This window comes from Pleurodeles waltl, chromosome 12 (assembly GCF_031143425.1).
Source record: "Pleurodeles waltl isolate 20211129_DDA chromosome 12, aPleWal1.hap1.20221129, whole genome shotgun sequence".
Lineage (NCBI taxonomy): Eukaryota > Metazoa > Chordata > Amphibia > Caudata > Salamandridae > Pleurodeles > Pleurodeles waltl.
Window position 1 is genome coordinate 625577413 of NC_090451.1, and position 20046 is coordinate 625597458.

Below are 20046 nucleotides of genomic sequence, written 5' to 3' on the forward strand. Positions count from 1 at the left end.
CGCGGCACAGAGAAGGGTGTAGTAATTTGCAGCTGAGGAGGCTATATCAGGTCCTGTCTCGACTCGGGTACCATCCTTCCTCATCACACTGGCCAACATCCTATGTTCTAATCGTTTAGATGCTAGCCAGGTTCAAGAGTTTGCCCTCTTTGGCCCTCAACTTCATGAACACGCCTGGTCCACCAAACCCAGCATTGGCGGGCCTCGTCTAAGAACAGTTGGCGCAGAGTAGCCCTCTCCAATGCCAAGCGCAGCCTGGCCATTCAGTCAGATTATCCTGATTCTTACTCTCTAAGGTTAGAATGGACCTTTCTAATTGCATCAGTCGATCCTGCGTCTCATGGGTGCGGCCCCTAATATGAGAGCTTGCATTACCATGTATGGTCACCTTACATGCTTCCCCCCCCCCCCCAAGCTCCCCACCAACGTCCCTGATGAGTCTAATGTTCGTGATTGAAATACCTTCAACTGGTTCTGCAGGCACTGGGTGAAAGTCCTATCTTGGAGAAACTAGGTGTTATGGCACCACCTCTGTTGCACACCCCTTCAGATGATTTGTCTGCTAGCTGTAGGAGCACCAGTGAGTGATCCGAAAGACCCCAGTCCAGGATGTGAAAGCCCCGTGTATGAAGGAGGTCTGAATCTGCCACCAAAAAGAGGTTAGTACGGGGTAGGGAGCTGTCGAAGCATGGATGTATTTCCTGATATTCCATGTCCTCCAGGCACCCCATAAACCAAGGCCCAGTACCGTTGCATAGCCCTTCTCCCTCTAGTCTCAAAGGCAGGGGTGCACAGAAAATCTAGGGGACCCAGGATGTCATTAAAGTCACCCCCTATAATTGTCCTGCCTGGGGGGGGAGATTTAACAGAGGATCCCTAAACGTTGAGAACATAGTGGTAGCCAACTGAGGAGGAACATAGAAACAAAAAGAAATTGCAAAGGGCCCCATCTAACAAACCTTCTAATAGCACATATCTCCCCAGGGCATCCCAGATCACCTGGAACACTACCAGCGGTAGGGACTTATCGATCATGATGGCCACTCCCCTGGACCCTTGATTGAACCCCACATGGTGCACATTACAGCTATATCATGTTAGGAAAGGTCAGTGTGAACCTTAAAGTTGGGTTACTTGAAGCTGAGCAAGTTGGGCCCATGACGGTGAAGGAATTGTAGGACGGTTCCCCTCTTAATACGATTGAGGAGTCCCTTGATGTCCCATATCAGAACTGTAAAAATTGGTCATGGTGGTCTAAACAGAGATGCAGTGGTATGGATCGGGGGGTTGGGTGTGAAGGGAACCCGCCCAAAGGAACTCCTGCCGGTGTCCCTTCCTCCAGGCGCCAGCAAGAAAAACAGGGGATGTTCAGGACCATGTCAGACAGAAGTAACAAGGTTTGTGATTAAAAGACTAAAACCAAACAGCATAAAAAATTAATCTGTTTCCAATCCCCCCAACAAACCTGCACCCTATACATCCTCCCTGTTGAAGCATCTGTCGCCAGAACTTAAGTCCCTTTTCTTCACTAGGCTGAAACAAAACCCATCTCTTGGTTCACCTCCTCGGTCCCCCGATTGATGTACTCCACGTTTAGGGTAGAGTGGTGCTGGCACAATAAACCGTGTTGTGTCACGCGTGTCTGCCCCTCCAGAAGGACCTTTAGTTTCTCCTGACATGGGCAGCATCTCCTCCAACGGCTCTGTGGGGCAAGGGCGTCGGTCTCTTCCTTCTCAGATTCCAAAGTAGCTGGTGTTTCCAAGTGGGCATGGCACCTTCTGCAGGATCTTTTGCTGTGGCGAGGGCCCTGCTGGCCATCCCCCACGACTGCCCGACTGCCTGCCTCCACATGGTGTGGCGTTGGATGTGGCAGGTTCAGCTGCAAATGTTTCTCTTCCATTAGCCAGTCACACATCACCTCAGAGTTGTCAAACAAGTGTGATTTGCCATCGTGAACTACTCCCAGCCTCGCTGGGAACAGGAGCATATACTGTAGCCCCATGCCGGCAAAAATGACGTGCATTGTCGGAGCCGAGCGGGAGTTCAAGAAAGAGCGACCGCCATCTTGGCCATCCCGGCACCAACCCCAAGATGTTTGATTCCATATTTGAGATATTATTACACATTAATAAGGGGTGATGAATATATAACTTGTAGCCTTTGACACTTTTAAATGAGAATCTACATTTTTTAAACGGGCACATAGAACGCAATGGTGAAAATATTGTGTTTTTTATAACTCACCTCATAAACTTGAAATATTTCTTCTTGGTGCTTTAATTGAAAAATGTTACTAGTACTGGAAATAGTGCTACTAATTTCTTGGACGTTGGGCAGATGAAATGCAGAGCCAGCTACCATGTTTCAGGCAGATTTCTTAATTTGAATGAAGGTAAGTTAGCACATCTGTGTAGCGTCTTGATGCAGACTAGGCATATTGGCTTGTGCAGTCAACTGAGTTATCTTGCTGAATTGCAAACCTGTAAGTGGAAGCTTATCAAAAGATCTCTTCAGTGGGTACTCAGCCTGCTGAGATATTTTGCTTGAATCATTTGTGGGAGGAAGTGAGAGTTGTCCTTGAGCTTTTTTGTGGTTGCAATATGCTACGGCAATTGTGCTTCACATTGCAAACCTTGCTGTTTATAGATATTTGTATTAAATTTCATTCTATAGACCTGAGGTTTGGGCACAACAAGTGAGCGCAGACAGTGATGTGAGGAAGGAAGCGAGTAAGGAAGTATCCGACGCAACCCTTGGTGTCTGGGCCCTGTTCTGTGATGGTTGGAGGGCTTGGATTGCCCGTATGCTGCTTCTCGAACCCAAGATGCTGACGATCAAGCTACCTGAGCTCCTGAATGTTCATCAAGTACCTCGTGTGAGTATTTCAACTGCTGCAAGCTTTCACTTATTCTTGTGAGCTCCATTCTATTTTTTTGACAAACATAAAGGTGCGTTAACAAATAAACTGTGGTACTTGAATACAACCCAAAGATCATTGCAGCATCTTCCGAGCAGAAAACTGTCAGATCTCAAAAACTGATCGATAAGCCATTTTCAGTATTCTCCATGTGTGTTTGTGAATGCCCATATGTCCTCAGGTCAAGGTGTACATCTAATTGCAACCTGAGAATCATGTAACTCATTGTGCGTGCCAGATACAATCACAAGAAACATGGAGGAAGATTGATGGAATGGACATCAAGAACCTCCACAATTTACGGTGTTCACAATCAAGCTGAATACGTGTCTATTCCCATTACTCCATGATGTTCCCAGGACTTTGTGACCTTTCCTCTGCAAGGAGCTGAGTCCTTTTACAGTACAAAGCAACGTTTTTATTTAGTACTACACAATGGCAGAAGGTTGTATGTTGCCGCATGCCATACTTATTAAAGCCAGAGTTTCCTTGCTTTCTGCATTTCTGTTAAAAATGTTATGAAGTATTTTGCTTGAGTCTGCGATATTCTGGAGGATGATGTACAGGGGCTGTGGGGATCTGTTGTCTTCTGTCTTGTACTGCTGTTTCAAGAGTTTTATGGGTTGTGCCATATTCTGTAGAATGACCAATGGACTGCAATGTCTTTGCAACACAACATTGAATAGAGGATCCTGTGATAATGGGGAGTGGTTTATTGTTCGGCAAGCTGCAATTCTTGAGATGAGGGTAGGACCCTGTAGTCCTCTAGCATGCTTCAAAGATTGGAAGAGGCATCTGTTGCCCATCATTGTGGTCCAAAGAAAGGAGGGGTTCTATTGTCCTTTGCCATGCTTGGAACCGTGTATTGTTGCCTGCTGTGCCCGGGAGAATGCCATGTGACTAGAGTCCTCAATCATAAAATGGAGGAGAGTCAGTTGAACTGGATCAATGTTTAGGCAAACAAGGGATGCCCATCAACATACTACCAAGAATTCAAATCTTTAACCCTTTTCCATACTGTATAGAATTGAGGGTCTAGACTTTCGTCTTGGCAATGGTATGCTTGTGGGTAGGTCCACTACTTACTTAGATGGAGAGTTGTGTAGAGTCTACAGCTCTCTGCTAGGGAATTATGTGTTTATGCATTTGATAGTTCTACTAGGGGTCTACTGCTCTCCGACATTTTCTGCTGAATGGTGGGATCTATAGGCCTCTTCCTTGCTTTCTAGTTCAGAGCTTTGTCTACTGCCTTTTCCTGTAGTTTGGAGAGTTGGGGGTCTATTTTCCCCAGCCTTGCTCTGGATAATACAAGGCATGATTCCCTCTTCCTTGTACTAAAGATAGGAGGGGATCCGATCTGTCCTAAAGTGCTGTAAAGCGTGTGCGGGATCCTGTGGTCAGTTACCAAGCTCTGTAGAAGAGAACAGAGAATTTCTAAAATGTGTTCTTCCCTCCTTCATGATGTGGAGATGGGCGGGGTCCTCTGCCTTGCCCGTGGGGTGTTGTGGGAAATTCATTTCTTTATGCCCTGCTCTGAAGAATGGAACGCATGGTATGCTTGTGAGGCCTATGAGAATCAAGGACCTACTTAGCCCTACAGTGATCTGGAGAATGCTGATTTCTTGTCATCATCTGCAATACTCTGAAGAATGGTTGCTGTTTGCCACGCAGCTGAAAATAGGAGAATTGTCCTCTTACGTGTTATGTTGTTGAGAACTTGGGCCTTTTTTCATTATCCTTTATCTGGATAGTGGATGTTCTGTGTGATCTGCTGTGCGTTGGAGAATAGAACTCTATTGCCCTTACCAATATGTAGAATTGGTTTTATTGGCATTTGCTAGTCATTGGAAAATAGCTTGGTAACCTTTGTCAGGCTCTGAAGAAGGAAAAGTGTAATGTCCCTGCTATGCTTTGCGGGAAGTATCTTGTTTTTAATGCTATGAATTTGGGATTTCAAGCAATCTAGTGCCATCTCCAATGCTTTTTTTTAATGGGGCTCTTTTGCCCACTGCTAAATGGCAGGGGGCTGTCTTATTTGAAGATAAGAGGGATTGATGCTCTCTGAAAGCACTGGAAAAAGTAAGGCCTATTTTATTCTATCTCTACTTCTGATATATTGTGACGTACTGGAGACCTCAGCACTGCAGTCTGTTGTCCTCTGCTGAAAGGATGTATAGTTTGTTTTTGCTATGCCCCGTTAGTGCTGGTTCTGTTGCCCTGCTCTGTAGAATGGCAGCACTGTTGTGTTACACCCAAGCCTGCAGAAATCATAAGCCACAAAAAGTAACTCTTTTTTTCGGAGAAAAGGAGAACTGACTGGTGTCTCTCACCCTTCCCTTCCTGAATTATGTTTTCGATTTGCGGGAGTGTTTCACGTCGGATAAAGCTGTTGGAGAATCTCTGTTCTCTTGGGGTATAGATCCGCCCTATACTCCTAAATCAGTTCACACACACACACAGTAGTAGGTATTTCATATTATATGGTTATTTATTACACACTATTCATCTCCAAGTTGTGTGTATTTCAGTGATTGTAAGTATTATACCCAGCTCAGCAATAACTATAAAAATTATAAATTATTTTTATTAAAGATTTCAAACACATGTCCAAAAAACCCTCACAGCCGCTCTCACCAAAGCCGTAGGCCTGCCTCCCATTTACCCGCATGTACATATCAATAGGTTATCGTCCTTTGCATGCTGTAGTATAAGTTCGCCCCACCCACCCAGCCGCATTGTGAAGCATAGGGACTTTTTGCTCAAGAAAGCGGCCACCTTCTTGGGACAATTATACACAGTAGGGCAAAGTTTAAATACGCCCGAACCCTTTTTCATCACACATCCCTAACCTATCAGTTCAGAACCTGCCTAAGTTATAACCAGCGGTCTCACTCCATGGTTCTATAAGTTCTTCACAATATGTCTAGTAATGTAATGCCGCCCTGCGTGTCTCATTGTGCCATCAGGCCTGAAGTAATAACGCTGTATTTCAGGAACCCCTCGAACAACCGGTCCATACATCTAACCCCGCCTCTTCACTGGTTCCTTACATACCTTTCTTAAGAATGGTGTCCTTTGGAGCAAGGGTGGATGGGTGTAGGAGGCTGGACTGGCTTGTAGTGAGTACCAAGGGGTACTTGCACCTTGCACCAGGCCCAGTTATCCCTTATTAGTGTATAGGGTGTCTAGCAGCTTAGGCTGATAGATAATGGTAGCTTAGCAGAGCAGCTTAGGCTGAACTAGGAGACGTGTGAAGCTACTACAGTACCACTTAGTGTCATATGCACAATATCATAAGAAAACACAATACACAGTTATACTAAAAATAAAGGTACTTTATTTTTATGACAATATGCCAAAGTATCTTAGAGTGTACCCTCAGTGAGAGGATAGGAAATATACACAAGTTATATATACACAATAGCAAAAATATGCAGTATAGTCTTAGAAAACAGTGCAAACAATGTATAGTTACAATAGGATGCAATGGGGAAACATAGGGATAGGGGCAACACAAACCATATACTCCAAAAGTGGAATGTGAACCACGAATGGACCCCAAACCTATGTGACCTTGTAGAGGGTCGCTGGGACTATCAGAAAATAGTGAGAGTTAGAAAAATAACCCTCCCCAAGACCCTGAAAAGTGAGTGCAAAGTGCACCAAGGTTCCCCTAAGGACAAAATAGTCGTGTTAGAGGGAAAATGCAAGGAAAACACAAATCAGCAATGCAACAACGATGGATTCCTGACTGAGGGTACCTGTGGAACAAGGGGACCAAGTCCAAAAGTCACAAGCAGCTCGGAGATGGGCAGATGCCCAAGAAATGCCAGCGGTTGGTGCAAAGAAGCTCTTACTAGGCTGAAGAACTGTGAATACTGCAGGAACGACAAGGGCTAGAGACTTCCCCTTTGGAGGATGGATCCCCCACGCCTTGGAGAGTCGTGCAGATGTGTTTTCCCGCCGGATGGACGCCAACAAGCCTTGCTACACGCAAATCGTGCGTTTGGCGTTTTTGGACGCTGCTGGGGCCCAGGAGGGACCAGGAGGTCGCAAATTGGACCTGCAGAGAGAGGGGACGTCGAGCAAGACAAAGAGCCCTCACTGAAGCAGGTAGCACCCGGAGAAGTGCCAGAAACAGGCACTACGAGGATGCGTGAAACGGTGCTCGCCGAAGTTGCACAAAGGAGTCCCACGTCGCCGGAGACCAACTTAGAAAGTCGTGCAATGCAGGTTAGAGTGCCGTGGACCCAGGCTTGGCTGTGCACGAAGGATTTCCGCCGGAAGTGCACAGGGGCCGGAGTAGCTTGCAAAGTCGCGGTTCCCAGCAATGCAGCCCAGCGAGGTGAGGCAAGGACTTACCTCCACCAAACTTGGGCTGAAGAGTCACTGGACTGTGGGGGTCACTTGGACGGTGTCGCTGGATTCGAGGGACCTCGCTCGTCGTGCTGAGAGGAGACCCAAGGGACCGGAAATGCAGCTTTTTGGTGCCTGCGGTTGCAGGGGGAAGATTCCGTCGACCCACGGGAGATTTCTTCGGAGCTTCTGGTGCAGAGAGGAGGCAGACTACCCCCACAGCATGCACAAGCAGGAAAACAGTCGAGAAGGCGGCAGGATCAGCGTTACAGAGTTGCAGTAGTCGTCTTTGCTACTATGTTGCAGGTTTGCAGGCTTCCAGCGCGGTCAGCGGTCGATTCCTTATCAGAAGGTGAAGAGGGAGATGCAGAGGAACTCGGCTGAGCTCATGCATTCGTTATCTGAAGTTTCCCCAGAGACAGAGACCCTAAATAGCCAGAAAAGTGGGTTTGGCTACCTAGGAGAGAGGAAAGGCTACTAACACCTGAAGGAGCCTATCAGCAGGAGTCTCTGACGTCACCTGGTGGCACTGGCCACTCAGAGCAGTCCAGTGTGCCAGCAGCACCTCTGTTTCCAAGATGGCAGAGGTCTGGAGCACACTGGAGGAGCTCTGGACACCTCCCAGGGGAGGTGCAGGTCAGGGGAGTGGTCACTCCCCTTTCCTTTGTCCAGTTTCGCGCCAGAGCAGGGGCTAAGGGGTCCCTGAACCGGTGTAGACTGGCTTATGCAGAATTGGGCACATCTGTGCCCAACAAAGCATTTCCAGAGGCTGGGGGAGGCTACTCCTCCCCTGCCTTCACACCATTTTCCAAAGGGAGAGGGTGTCACACCCTCTCTCAGAGGAAGTTCTTTGTTCTGCCATCCTGGGCCAGGCCTGGCTGGACCCCAGGAGGGCAGCTGCCTGTCTGAGGGGTTGGCAGCAGCAGCAGCTGCAGTGAAACCCCAGGAAGGGCAGTCTGGCAGTACCAGGGTCTGTGCTACAGACCACTGGCATCCTGGAATTGTACCAACAATGCCAGGATGGCATAGAGGGGGCAATTCCATGATCATAGACATGTTACATGGCCATATTCGGAGTTACCATGGTGAAGCTACATATAGGTAGTGACCTATATGTAGTGCACGCGTGTAATGGTGTCCCCGCACTCACAAAGTTCAGTGAATTGGCTCTGAACAATGTGGGGGCACCTTGGCTAGTGCCAGGGTGCCCTCACACTAAGTAACTTTGCACCTAACCTTTACCAGGTAAAGGTTAGACATATAGGTGACTAATAAGTTACTTAAGTGCAGTGTAAAATGGCTGTGAAATAACGTGGACGTTATTTCACTCAGGCTGCAGTGGCAGGCCTGTGTAAGAATTGTCAGAGCTCCCTATGGGTGGCAAAAGAAATGCTGCAGCCCATAGGGATCTCCTGGAACCCCAATACCCTGGGTACCTCAGTACCATATACTAGGGAATTATAAGGGTGTTCCAGTAAGCCAATGTAAATTGGTAAAATTGGTCACTAGCCTGTTAGTGACAATTTTAAATAAATGAGAGAGCATAACCACTGAGGTTCTGGTTAGCAGAGTCTCAGTGAGACAGTTAGGCACCACACAGGGAACACATACATGCACACCTATGAGCACTGGGGACCTGTGTGACAGGGTCCCAGTGACACATACATATAGGCCACAACCTTATGAGCACTGGGGTCCTGACCAGCAGGGTCCCAGTGACACATAACAAACCTACTGAAAACATAGTGTTTTCACCATGAGCACTGGGGCCTAGCCATCAGGATCCCAGTGAGACAGTGAAAACAGTGACAAACATCCTGACATACACTCACAAACAGGCCAAAAGTGGGGGTAACAAGGCTAGAAAGAGGCTACCTTCTCACACAACCCCCCCCCCCCCAAACGAAGGACAAAAAGGCTAACCTTGGCCAGTTGAGACTTTATTGTCTAAGTGGTGATAAGTAGAGAGTAGCTCTGCAATAGACTGGTTACTCCCTTTATCATCCACTATATGGTTACTTCCCTGTGGGGATGTAAACCACCCTGTTTGAAGTTTTTTAGCTAAGCAACAATGTGAAGATGTATTTTCAGAGTTTCTATCAGTAAGTTTTAGTTTAGAGCAGTGGGAATTGTCCACTGAACCTATTTGTAGTGATGGAAATGCCAGACAGGGATGCTGTCTCAGTAAAGCCATAGCTGGGCAAAAACTTTGTCCATTTGGCTGGAAGAGGGAACAGGGATGCTGTTTCTCTTGAGTTGGAGCAGGGCAGGGATGCTGTCCTATGAGCTCCACACTAGGGCAGGGATGCTGTCCTAAGTGTTGTGAGGTAGTGCAGGGTTTCTGCACTAAAGTTTCTCTGGGAGGGTTGGAGGGATGCTCCATGTTAACTAAAATGGTGCTGTTTTTCTCACCAATGTTAGTTATCCCACAGAGAGGTACTTCCACCTCAGGGAGTCCAGCTTTTCCAGCTGATGATTCCCTTGGAACAGGTGCCACCCCAGGAGAGGTTTCTCCCACCACAGGAATAGTATCCTGAATGGTAGGGTGGTTAGGGGATACTGTGATACCCTTTTTACCTGTTGATGGAGAGGGATCCTGAGTTTTCAGGCCTTCTCTCCTTTGCTTTTTCATTTCACTTGAAATGAGAGGGAACAATTCCTCAGGGATGCCCAGCATGGCTGCATGGGCATAAAACTCTACATCAGCCCAACCTGAGGCCTCTAGGTCATTACCTAAGAGACAGTCTACAGGTAAGCTAGGTGATACCACCACCTGCTTTGGGCCAGTAACTCCACCCCAACTAAACTGAATTATAGCTAAGGGAAGAAACTTAGTGGAGTTATGGACATCAATAATCTTATACTGTTGTCCAATGATTTGTTGTTCAGGAGGCACTAGGTTTTCAGTCACCAAAGTGAAACTGGCACCTGTGTCCCTGTAGGCCAAGGCCTCAACACCATTTATTGAAACTGTCTGCCTGTACTTATCCATTGTAAGGGGACAAGCAGCCAGTGTGGCAAGGCCAATGCCACTAGGTGTGACAGAAACTGTCTTGGGACTGATTACATCAGTTTCCACTATGGACCCATAAGTGAACCCGACTACACCCTTTGCTTGACTGTTGCCAGCAGTCCCACCACTAGTACCACTACTGCTAGGGGCACTAGAGCTTGATGTATTAGTGGTGGTAGGCTCAGGGGGTTTACCTGGACAGGACTTATCCCCTGGCCTATGGCCTCTGTTTTTACACACAAAGCACCAAGGCTTTTTAATGTGTGCAGGTTGGGAAGAAGAGGAAGAATTTGTTTTATCCCCACCCTCTGAAGAGTGTTTAAGATTTGAAGTGGGATCTTTGGTTTTACCCTTATCCCCATGCTTATCTTGAGATTTTTCACCATCTTTCTTCTTATTGCCATCTTTGTCACCCCCTGTATGAACTTTTCTGTTCACCCTTGTTCTGACCCATTTGTCTGCCTTCTTTCCCAATTCTTGGGGAGAGGTCAGATCAGAGTCTACCAGGTACTGGTGCAACAAATCAGACACACAATTATTAAGTATATGCTCTCTCAGGATTGTGTTATACAGGCTTTCATAATCAGTAACTTTACTGCCATGTAACCACCCCTCCAAGGCCTTCACTGCCTGGTCAATGAAATCAACCCAGTCTTGTGAAGACTCCTTTTTGGTCTCTCTGAACTTTATCCTGTACTGTTCAGTGGTTAAGCCATAACCATCCAGGAGTGCATTCTTAAGAACTTGGAAATTATTAGCATCATTTTCTTTTACAGTAAGGAGCCTATCCCTACCTTTTCCACTAAATGATAGCCATAGGATAGCAGCCCACTGCTTTTGAGGGACATCCTGTACAGCACAGGCCCTCTCAAGTGCAGCAAACCACTTGTTAATGTCATCCCCCTCCTTATAAGGGGGAACTATCTTGTGCAGATTCCTGGAATCATGCTCTTTTGCAGGATGACTATGGGGAATACTGCTGCTGCCACCATGGGTATCTAAACCCAACTTCTGTCTTTCCCTCTCTATTTCTAAAGACTGTCTATCCAAATCCAGCTGTTGCTTCTTGAGCTTCAGTCTGGTTTGTTCCACTCTCAATCTATTGAGCTCCCTTTCCAACAATCTGTCATCAGGGTGGGTGGGAGGGACATTTCTAGATACAGAGGTATGATGGGAATGAACAGAAGGAGACCTGTCCCTTACAGAGGGCACCCTAACAGCTTGGCTACCAGCATAATGTGAGAGCACACCATCAGTATGGTGTGATTCAACCTCTGTACCAACTATGCTAGACTGTCTAGTAATGGGCAGGCTGAGAAGTTTCTTTCCTGAACCTTTTCCTGGGGGAGTCCCTGGATCAGATTGAGAACCATTAGCTACTTTTTCTACAGATTGGGCACTTATGGCCTTATCCTGTACTCTAAGCATATTAATTAACAGTTCTAAGGAAGGATTCTTCCCTACACTCAAACCTCTCTCTATGCAGAGACTCCTTGCTCCTTTCCAGCTAAGGTGATCATATGCAAGTTTGGACAGTTCAACTTTTTGGCCTGTGCCAGACATTTTTTAGAGAGAGTTAAAGTGATAGACAAAGAGAAAAAAGTTTTCAGAATTTTTTTGGAAAGACAGAAAAAACTTTTTAAACTTTTAAGAACTTTTTGAAAGTTTAGAAGTACTTTTCAGCACTTAGAAAAGAGTGAAAAGAGGAAATGCAAAACTTTTTGGCTATGTGTATATACACTGACCTTGTTTTGTATATTTTTCTCTTATGAAAAGTACAATGACAAGAGTGGTAAGTAGTCTCAAAGCACTTATCCCACCGCTGCACAACCAATGTAGGAGGCTGGACTGGCTTGTAGTGAGTACCAAGGGGTACTTGCACCTTGCACCAGGCCCAGTTATCCCTTATTAGTGTATAGGGTGTCTAGCAGCTTAGGCTGATAGATAATGGTAGCTTAGCAGAGCAGCTTAGGCTGAACTAGGAGACGTGTGAAGCTACTACAGTACCACTTAGTGTCATATGCACAATATCATAAGAAAACACAATACACAGTTATACTAAAAATAAAGGTACTTTATTTTTATGACAATATGCCAAAGTATCTTAGAGTGTACCCTCAGTGAGAGGATAGGAAATATACACAAGTTATATATACACAATAGCAAAAATTTGCAGTATAGTCTTAGAAAACAGTGCAAACAATGTATAGTTACAATAGGATGCAATGGGGAAACATAGGGATAGGGGCAACACAAACCATATACTCCAAAAGTGGAATGTGAACCACGAATGGACCCCAAACCTATGTGACCTTGTAGAGGGTCGCTGGGACTATCAGAAAATAGTGAGAGTTAGAAAAATAACCCTCCCCAAGACCCTGAAAAGTGAGTGAAAAGTGCACCAAGGTTCCCCTAAGGACAAAATAGTCGTGTTAGAGGGAAAATGCAAGGAAAACACAAATCAGCAATGCAACAACGATGGATTCCTGACTGAGGGTACCTGTGGAACAAGGGGACCAAGTCCAAAAGTCACAAGCAGCTCGGAGATGGGCAGATGCCCAAGAAATGCCAGCGGTTGGTGCAAAGAAGCTCTTACTAGGCTGAAGAACTGTGAATACTGCAGGAACGACAAGGGCTAGAGACTTCCCCTTTGGAGGATGGATCCCCCACGCCTTGGAGAGTCGTGCAGATGTGTTTTCCCGCCGGATGGACGCCAACAAGCCTTGCTACACGCAAATCGTGCGTTTGGCGTTTTTGGACGCTGCTGGGGCCCAGGAGGGACCAGGAGGTCGCAAATTGGACCTGCAGAGAGAGGGGACGTCGAGCAAGACAAAGAGCCCTCACTGAAGCAGGTAGCACCCGGAGAAGTGCCAGAAACAGGCACTACGAGGATGCGTGAAACGGTGCTCGCCGAAGTTGCACAAAGGAGTCCCACGTCGCCGGAGACCAACTTAGAAAGTCGTGCAATGCAGGTTAGAGTGCCGTGGACCCAGGCTTGGCTGTGCACGAAGGATTTCCGCCGGAAGTGCACAGGGGCCGGAGTAGCTTGCAAAGTCGCGGTTCCCAGCAATGCAGCCCAGCGAGGTGAGGCAAGGACTTACCTCCACCAAACTTGGGCTGAAGAGTCACTGGACTGTGGGGGTCACTTGGACGGTGTCGCTGGATTCGAGGGACCTCGCTCGTCGTGCTGAGAGGAGACCCAAGGGACCGGAAATGCAGCTTTTTGGTGCCTGCGGTTGCAGGGGGAAGATTCCGTCGACCCACAGGAGATTTCTTCGGAGCTTCTGGTGCAGAGAGGAGGCAGACTACCCCCACAGCATGCACAAGCAGGAAAACAGTCGAGAAGGCGGCAGGATCAGCGTTACAGAGTTGCAGTAGTCGTCTTTGCTACTATGTTGCAGGTTTGCAGGCTTCCAGCGCGGTCAGCGGTCGATTCCTTATCAGAAGGTGAAGAGGGAGATGCAGAGGAACTCGGCTGAGCTCATGCATTCGTTATCTGAAGTTTCCCCAGAGACAGAGACCCTAAATAGCCAGAAAAGTGGGTTTGGCTACCTAGGAGAGAGGAAAGGCTACTAACACCTGAAGGAGCCTATCAGCAGGAGTCTCTGACGTCACCTGGTGGCACTGGCCACTCAGAGCAGTCCAGTGTGCCAGCAGCACCTCTGTTTCCAAGATGGCAGAGGTCTGGAGCACACTGGAGGAGCTCTGGACACCTCCCAGGGGAGGTGCAGGTCAGGGGAGTGGTCACTCCCCTTTCCTTTGTCCAGTTTCGCGCCAGAGCAGGGGCTAAGGGGTCCCTGAACCGGTGTAGACTGGCTTATGCAGAATTGGGCACATCTGTGCCCAACAAAGCATTTCCAGAGGCTGGGGGAGGCTACTCCTCCCCTACCTTCACACCATTTTCCAAAGGGAGAGGGTGTCACACCCTCTCTCAGAGGAAGTTCTTTGTTCTGCCATCCTGGGCCAGGCCTGGCTGGACCCCAGGAGGGCAGCTGCCTGTCTGAGGGGTTGGCAGCAGCAGCAGCTGCAGTGAAACCCCAGGAAGGGCAGTCTGGCAGTACCAGGGTCTGTGCTACAGACCACTGGCATCCTGGAATTGTACCAACAATGCCAGGATGGCATAGAGGGGGCAATTCCATGATCATAGACATGTTACATGGCCATATTCGGAGTTACCATGGTGAAGCTACATATAGGTAGTGACCTATATGTAGTGCACGCGTGTAATGGTGTCCCCGCACTCACAAAGTTCAGTGAATTGGCTCTGAACAATGTGGGGGCACCTTGGCTAGTGCCAGGGTGCCCTCACACTAAGTAACTTTGCACCTAACCTTTACCAGGTAAAGGTTAGACATATAGGTGACTAATAAGTTACTTAAGTGCAGTGTAAAATGGCTGTGAAATAACGTGGACGTTATTTCACTCAGGCTGCAGTGGCAGGCCTGTGTAAGAATTGTCAGAGCTCCCTATGGGTGGCAAAAGAAATGCTGCAGCCCATAGGGATCTCCTGGAACCCCAATACCCTGGGTACCTCAGTACCATATACTAGGGAATTATAAGGGTGTTCCAGTAAGCCAATGTAAATTGGTAAAATTGGTCACTAGCCTGTTAGTGACAATTTTAAATAAATGAGAGAGCATAACCACTGAGGTTCTGGTTAGCAGAGCCTCAGTGAGACAGTTAGGCACCACACAGGGAACACATACATGCACACCTATGAGCACTGGGGACCTGTGTGACAGGGTCCCAGTGACACATACATATAGGCCACAACCTTATGAGCACTGGGGTTCTGACCAGCAGGGTCCCAGTGACACATAACAAACCTACTGAAAACATAGTGTTTTCACCATGAGCACTGGGGCCTAGCCATCAGGATCCCAGTGAGACAGTGAAAACAGTGACAAACATCCTGACATACACTCACAAACAGGCCAAAAGTGGGGGTAACAAGGCTAGAAAGAGGCTACCTTCTCACAATGGGGTCATACTTGGCTCCTGTATTCTTTGATAGGAAATTGAATAATGTTTATTAAATAGTCGTACACAGACCCTAACCTTTACTTTCTTTTCTCTTGTGACACGAAAGAACACACAAGGCCACTCTTCCTTTTGGCTACAATTTAGCTGCCACATTTATCAACAGTGCATGTACCAAAGAATGGAAAATGTCCTTCTCTGCTGTGCTAGGTGTGTTTAAGAAAATCACGGCACTTAAGCCTGCTTTTATTACCTGCACGTTTTAAACAGAGTAGCTTGCCTTCTAGACATTACACTTGTGCCACACACTTCAGTGTTTTAAACGCACAAACAGTGATCTTGTGAGGCAGGCACATAAATACATACCAAAGCCTTGCTTCACCTATTGCTGTTGCCAAATGCAGTACTTCGGTGTAAGGGTATGTGTTTACCTCTGACACTCTACCAAGCTCTCTAAGCCTGGAATTGGGTCCGGGAGCGTCTTCAGCCTCCCCCTATAGTTTGGTGGTATATTTTCCCCTGCCATGCCTTGGAGAATGAATGCAGCATGCCTGGGTTTCTTGTCAGTGTCTTGCTGTGGAGGATGGTCTCTGTCATGGTCTAGAGAAAGCCTATTGGCAACTTCAGTGCTTTGTAATGCTTTGGCACTCTAATCCCTCTGCAATGGAGAAATGGGATCTGTCATGCTTAAGAAAATGCCTAAGTTCACTGTTTTCATTGTCCCCTGCCATACATTGGGAAACGGTGTCTATTCTCTGCCATTATCTGTATAATAATGTATGGGGAGTGGTGTGATGGTGGCTAGAATACATTTTTCTTCTAGGCTAGTCTGTAGAAGGGAGATGCTATTGTCCCCTGCCATGCACGATGGTGGGGATTCTGTTTTCTTCTTCAATGACATCTAAGCAGGATAATGCGGTTTCACGTGCTCTAGAGCACAGTAAGCAGTCTGTTGTTTTCTGCTGTTATATTGAGGAGATTCTTTTCTGTTATAATTAAAGTATGCAAAGTTGGTTTGGGGCCCTTTTCTGTGCTGCATGGGAAGGTTTAATGCCAGCTCTCTTTTTCTGGGGAGTAGAACAACTACTGACTCCTCTCCAAGTGTCTTGTAATACATCATAAATGAAAAAACGTAGAGATATGAAACTTCCAAACACAAACTAATACATGAAACCCTGTTTTTGTCAAATCTTGGTGTTTGGTTTGCTTGTTTGTCTTTATTCTCTATTGAATCCCATATTAATGCTGAAGTTAACAAATCAGATTTATACTTGGCATATTTTTGTGTTACTTCTGCCATTCCTGCCGGTGCTTTGCCTGGATTAATAATATAATAACTATCACATTGTTTCTACCTATTGAACAGTGTGTTTGTTCTCTCAATGCCACTGCACACAAGGGCAAAAATAAATTCCTCTGTCTGATGATGTATTGATGTTGATCTGATTGACTTGATTCTAATGATGGCATACGTATGACTGACAGTCACTGCTTCTCCCTGCAGGTGTTCTGGGAGCATGGCATCATGTCAGGGTATCGTCATCCAAAGAGCTCCGCCTTGGATTGCATCATCAGCTCCTTCCAATTGACTAACGAGACGGTTAACATCTGGACCCATTTCCTTCCCACCTGGTAAGCCTTAGTTGTGTTTAGGTGTAGTGGCTAACACACATCAATGTCAAATGCTCCCATGACAGCCTGTCACATTTCTAGGTTTCGGCATGACCAATGAGACTTGCAGCACTCGTGGGGTCAATAGACCTATTTACTGGGAATCAATAGCATTCAAAACAGATTTAGGTTATTAGTGCTCAAGGAACCTTCAAGTGACAACATTTCTTCTCCACACTCAGAAGTATTCTTGCCTTCTACCTATGATAGTCCCTCTACCGTGGTTCTTCCATGTTTATCTATAGATAATTGTACTTTCCACAGCTCTTGGCTACCCTTGACTAATTGGCTACTCTTTACTGGTGTTTTTTGTGGTTCAAAGCAAGGCACGTAGAAAAGGGCAACTTGAGACCTGACAAGGAAAATACGTCAGTGTTTCATTGGTTACCTCACTGTACTAAAGACGTCTGCAGCAAACCAAGGGTGTGATTTAAAAGCTTTTGCGTCCAAAAGGAAAACAAACTCTATGGAAGTCATCAAATAGGTTCTAATCAATTTGGCATCTCATCTTCTGGCTCTCAATCTCACAGGGTCCCACCTTGCTCACAGCATCAAACTTTCGTTTAAGCAATACAGGTTGTTGGGCGTACTCACTGTGTTGTCCACCAAAAACTTCATAAACCTTGCATTTAGTCTTTTTAAGTTAGCGGTATGCAGCATAGGTCCAGTAGTGTCCGATACCTGCTACATTTTGAGGATATTCACATAAAAAATTTCTGCTCTCAGTTTGTCATGTGCATTCATTACTATGTATGTGATAATATATTTTCTTGTGCTACATCAAAGCTGCCTTCCCACCACTATAGTTCAATATTGTGTCCTGTGGTTCCCGGAACAATCTTCTCCTAGAAACCCGTGCCTACTACTGTTGTATGTTTTTGTTCCTTTAAAAACTGGAATGCCATATTCCCTTTCCCGTTTACCTCCACTGCACAGGTTTCTGCTCTTGAGCATATCTCCTGACTGGACATGATGTTTTAAGGCATGCAATATTTTAATAGGCAATAATCTTTTAACTGTTACCAGTCTTTCTAATCAGCCTCTTAGAAGTGTTCCATGTGATGCGTACAGAGGTAAAACGTCTTCCCCTTGCTAACAATCATACATTTTTTCCACAGTCAGCCACATATAAACTCGTTGGGGTCATCAGGTACTTAGATCCCCAAGACCACTCTGCTATTGGGTTACCTTGAAGACAGCCCCCTCAACTCCCCAGTTTATCAATGCTCAAGATTTCTGCTTTTCTTGTTTATTCTGTTAGAAGTTACCAAAGGTAGAAGTGTGGTTTCTGCTGGCATGTTGGCGAGTGGTTGCCAGATAGTACAACCAATCCTCCAACTCTAGCTCACATTCTTCAGGTTTTCTGGGATAATTATTTAGATCAGGGTCTTCTCAGTGAATGCATGTAGAGACACTTCTAATATGCAGTTGCCAAGAACATGACCTTTCATGGCTTCAGACAATGGAGTTTACCTAATCCTCGTTGAGGGCTCATTTGTGAAACTCCTTCTCTTTCAGGTACTTCCTGTGGCGGTTACTGGTGCTCTCCCATTCGTTGGACTTCTTTACAGATGCCTACAACTGGCCGCTGCTTGTCTACATGCTGGTGATCTGCATATACCCCTTCACCTCTAGCTGCGCCCACACCTTTAGCAGCATGTCCCCGCGTGCCTGCCATATCTGCTATTTCTTTGACTATGGTGCTCTGAGCCTTTACAGCCTAGGTGAGTGGAATCTTTCAAGACATTTGTGAACATTGTCCGGGTGAGGTGGGAGACCAGCCTTCATGCAAGAATAACCTTAATGCAGCTTGTGCTCCAAAATATTACAGATTTTTCAACAGTTGTGTCACTTATGGTGCACTTACTGTAATGGGTGTATGGAGACACTTTGCTGACTTTTCGTAGAAAAACAGGGAGTACCCAATTCACAAAGATTTTGCTGTTACTTACTCTTGGACCCCTCATGACTTACTGCTGAAATACCTCAAGATACCTCAAATATCTGTGAATCAGGTCCATGTTGTTTTTTTATTCTTGTGATGGCTTGAGGCATATTGTCTGGTAACAGTTTTGATAATCTTGTATATTGCTTTACACTGTTTTAGCAGCTCAGTTGGTACTAATCTCATATTACCTCAGGGTGGGCAATTGAATTAAAAATGACAGAGAGGCTCTGTAAATCCTGGTGGGAAAGCTCATTTAATACTCAAGGATTAGCTCAGTTCATGTTGTGAAATCGCTAACCTTGTGTGAGTGGAATGTTTCACTTGACATTCAGAGGATACAGGTGGAAAACCCCAATTGGATCAGATGCAGTAGCTTGGTTGGAATCAGTGAAATGTCTCAGTGCTATGGTGATAACTCAATGCTAGTTGTAGAAGGTAGGATGGATTTGCTGTGATTCTTCAGTTGCTGATAACGAAGTAGCATGTAATTAATGTCAAAAGTGGGATAGGTGATTAGCTTGCTACACTATGATAGTCCTACAAACATTTCCTTAAATGTACTTCAGTAGCCTTTGTTGAATTCAAGAATCTGTGCAAATAAAATATAAAATTAATTTTAAAAAGTGTAAAATTACTCTCTTTGCATAGTAACTTTATGGCTGACTTGAATCAAGGAAACATATCAATACTTCAAAACATACAAAGGAGGGACAAAGTGCACTTTCTGATAGATACTTCTAGTTTGCAGATTCCTTACCTTAGAATTATCTCCAGGCGCCAGACTGGATCAGGAAATGTTTTGTGAGTACTACCCCTGGATGCCAGTAGGTGATGCCGTTTTGGCCCCATGCAGCGTCATTCGCGGCTGAAGTGACACGTGCTTTGCCTATGTAGGTGCCAGCCCAGCATGCAGACGTCAGTTTCTTTTTTTTCGACTTTCCACCCCAGGTGCGCGAAGCCATGAAAAACACTGACCACTGGTGTGGAAGAAGAGGTCCTTGAAAGGGGAGCAACCCTGAACCTAGAAATCTGTTTGCAGAGCGGGGAGGATGGGTGGGTCAGTAAGGAATCTGCGGCTAGATATCTACCAGCTAACCCGTTACTGAAGGTAAGTAACTTGTTCAGCTCATAGAGACTTCTAGCTGCAGATTCCTTATCTTA

General features: G+C 46.1%; 1 protein-coding gene across 4 annotated transcripts in view; it reads left to right on the plus strand.

The window, feature by feature from the left end:
* The window catches only part of PAQR6 (progestin and adipoQ receptor family member 6), a 233022-nt gene that overhangs the window by 150746 nt on the left and 62230 nt on the right, over positions 1 to 20046 (plus strand). For all 4 annotated transcript variants that reach the window (XM_069218005.1, XM_069218002.1, XM_069218003.1 and 1 more), the window contains 3 exons: positions 2674 to 2875; positions 16771 to 16898; positions 18456 to 18661. In XM_069218005.1, the coding sequence (XP_069074106.1) occupies positions 2804 to 2875; positions 16771 to 16898; positions 18456 to 18661 (406 nt within the window). In that variant the 5' untranslated portion in view covers positions 2674 to 2803. The remainder of the gene's footprint in view (positions 1 to 2673; positions 2876 to 16770; positions 16899 to 18455; positions 18662 to 20046) is intronic.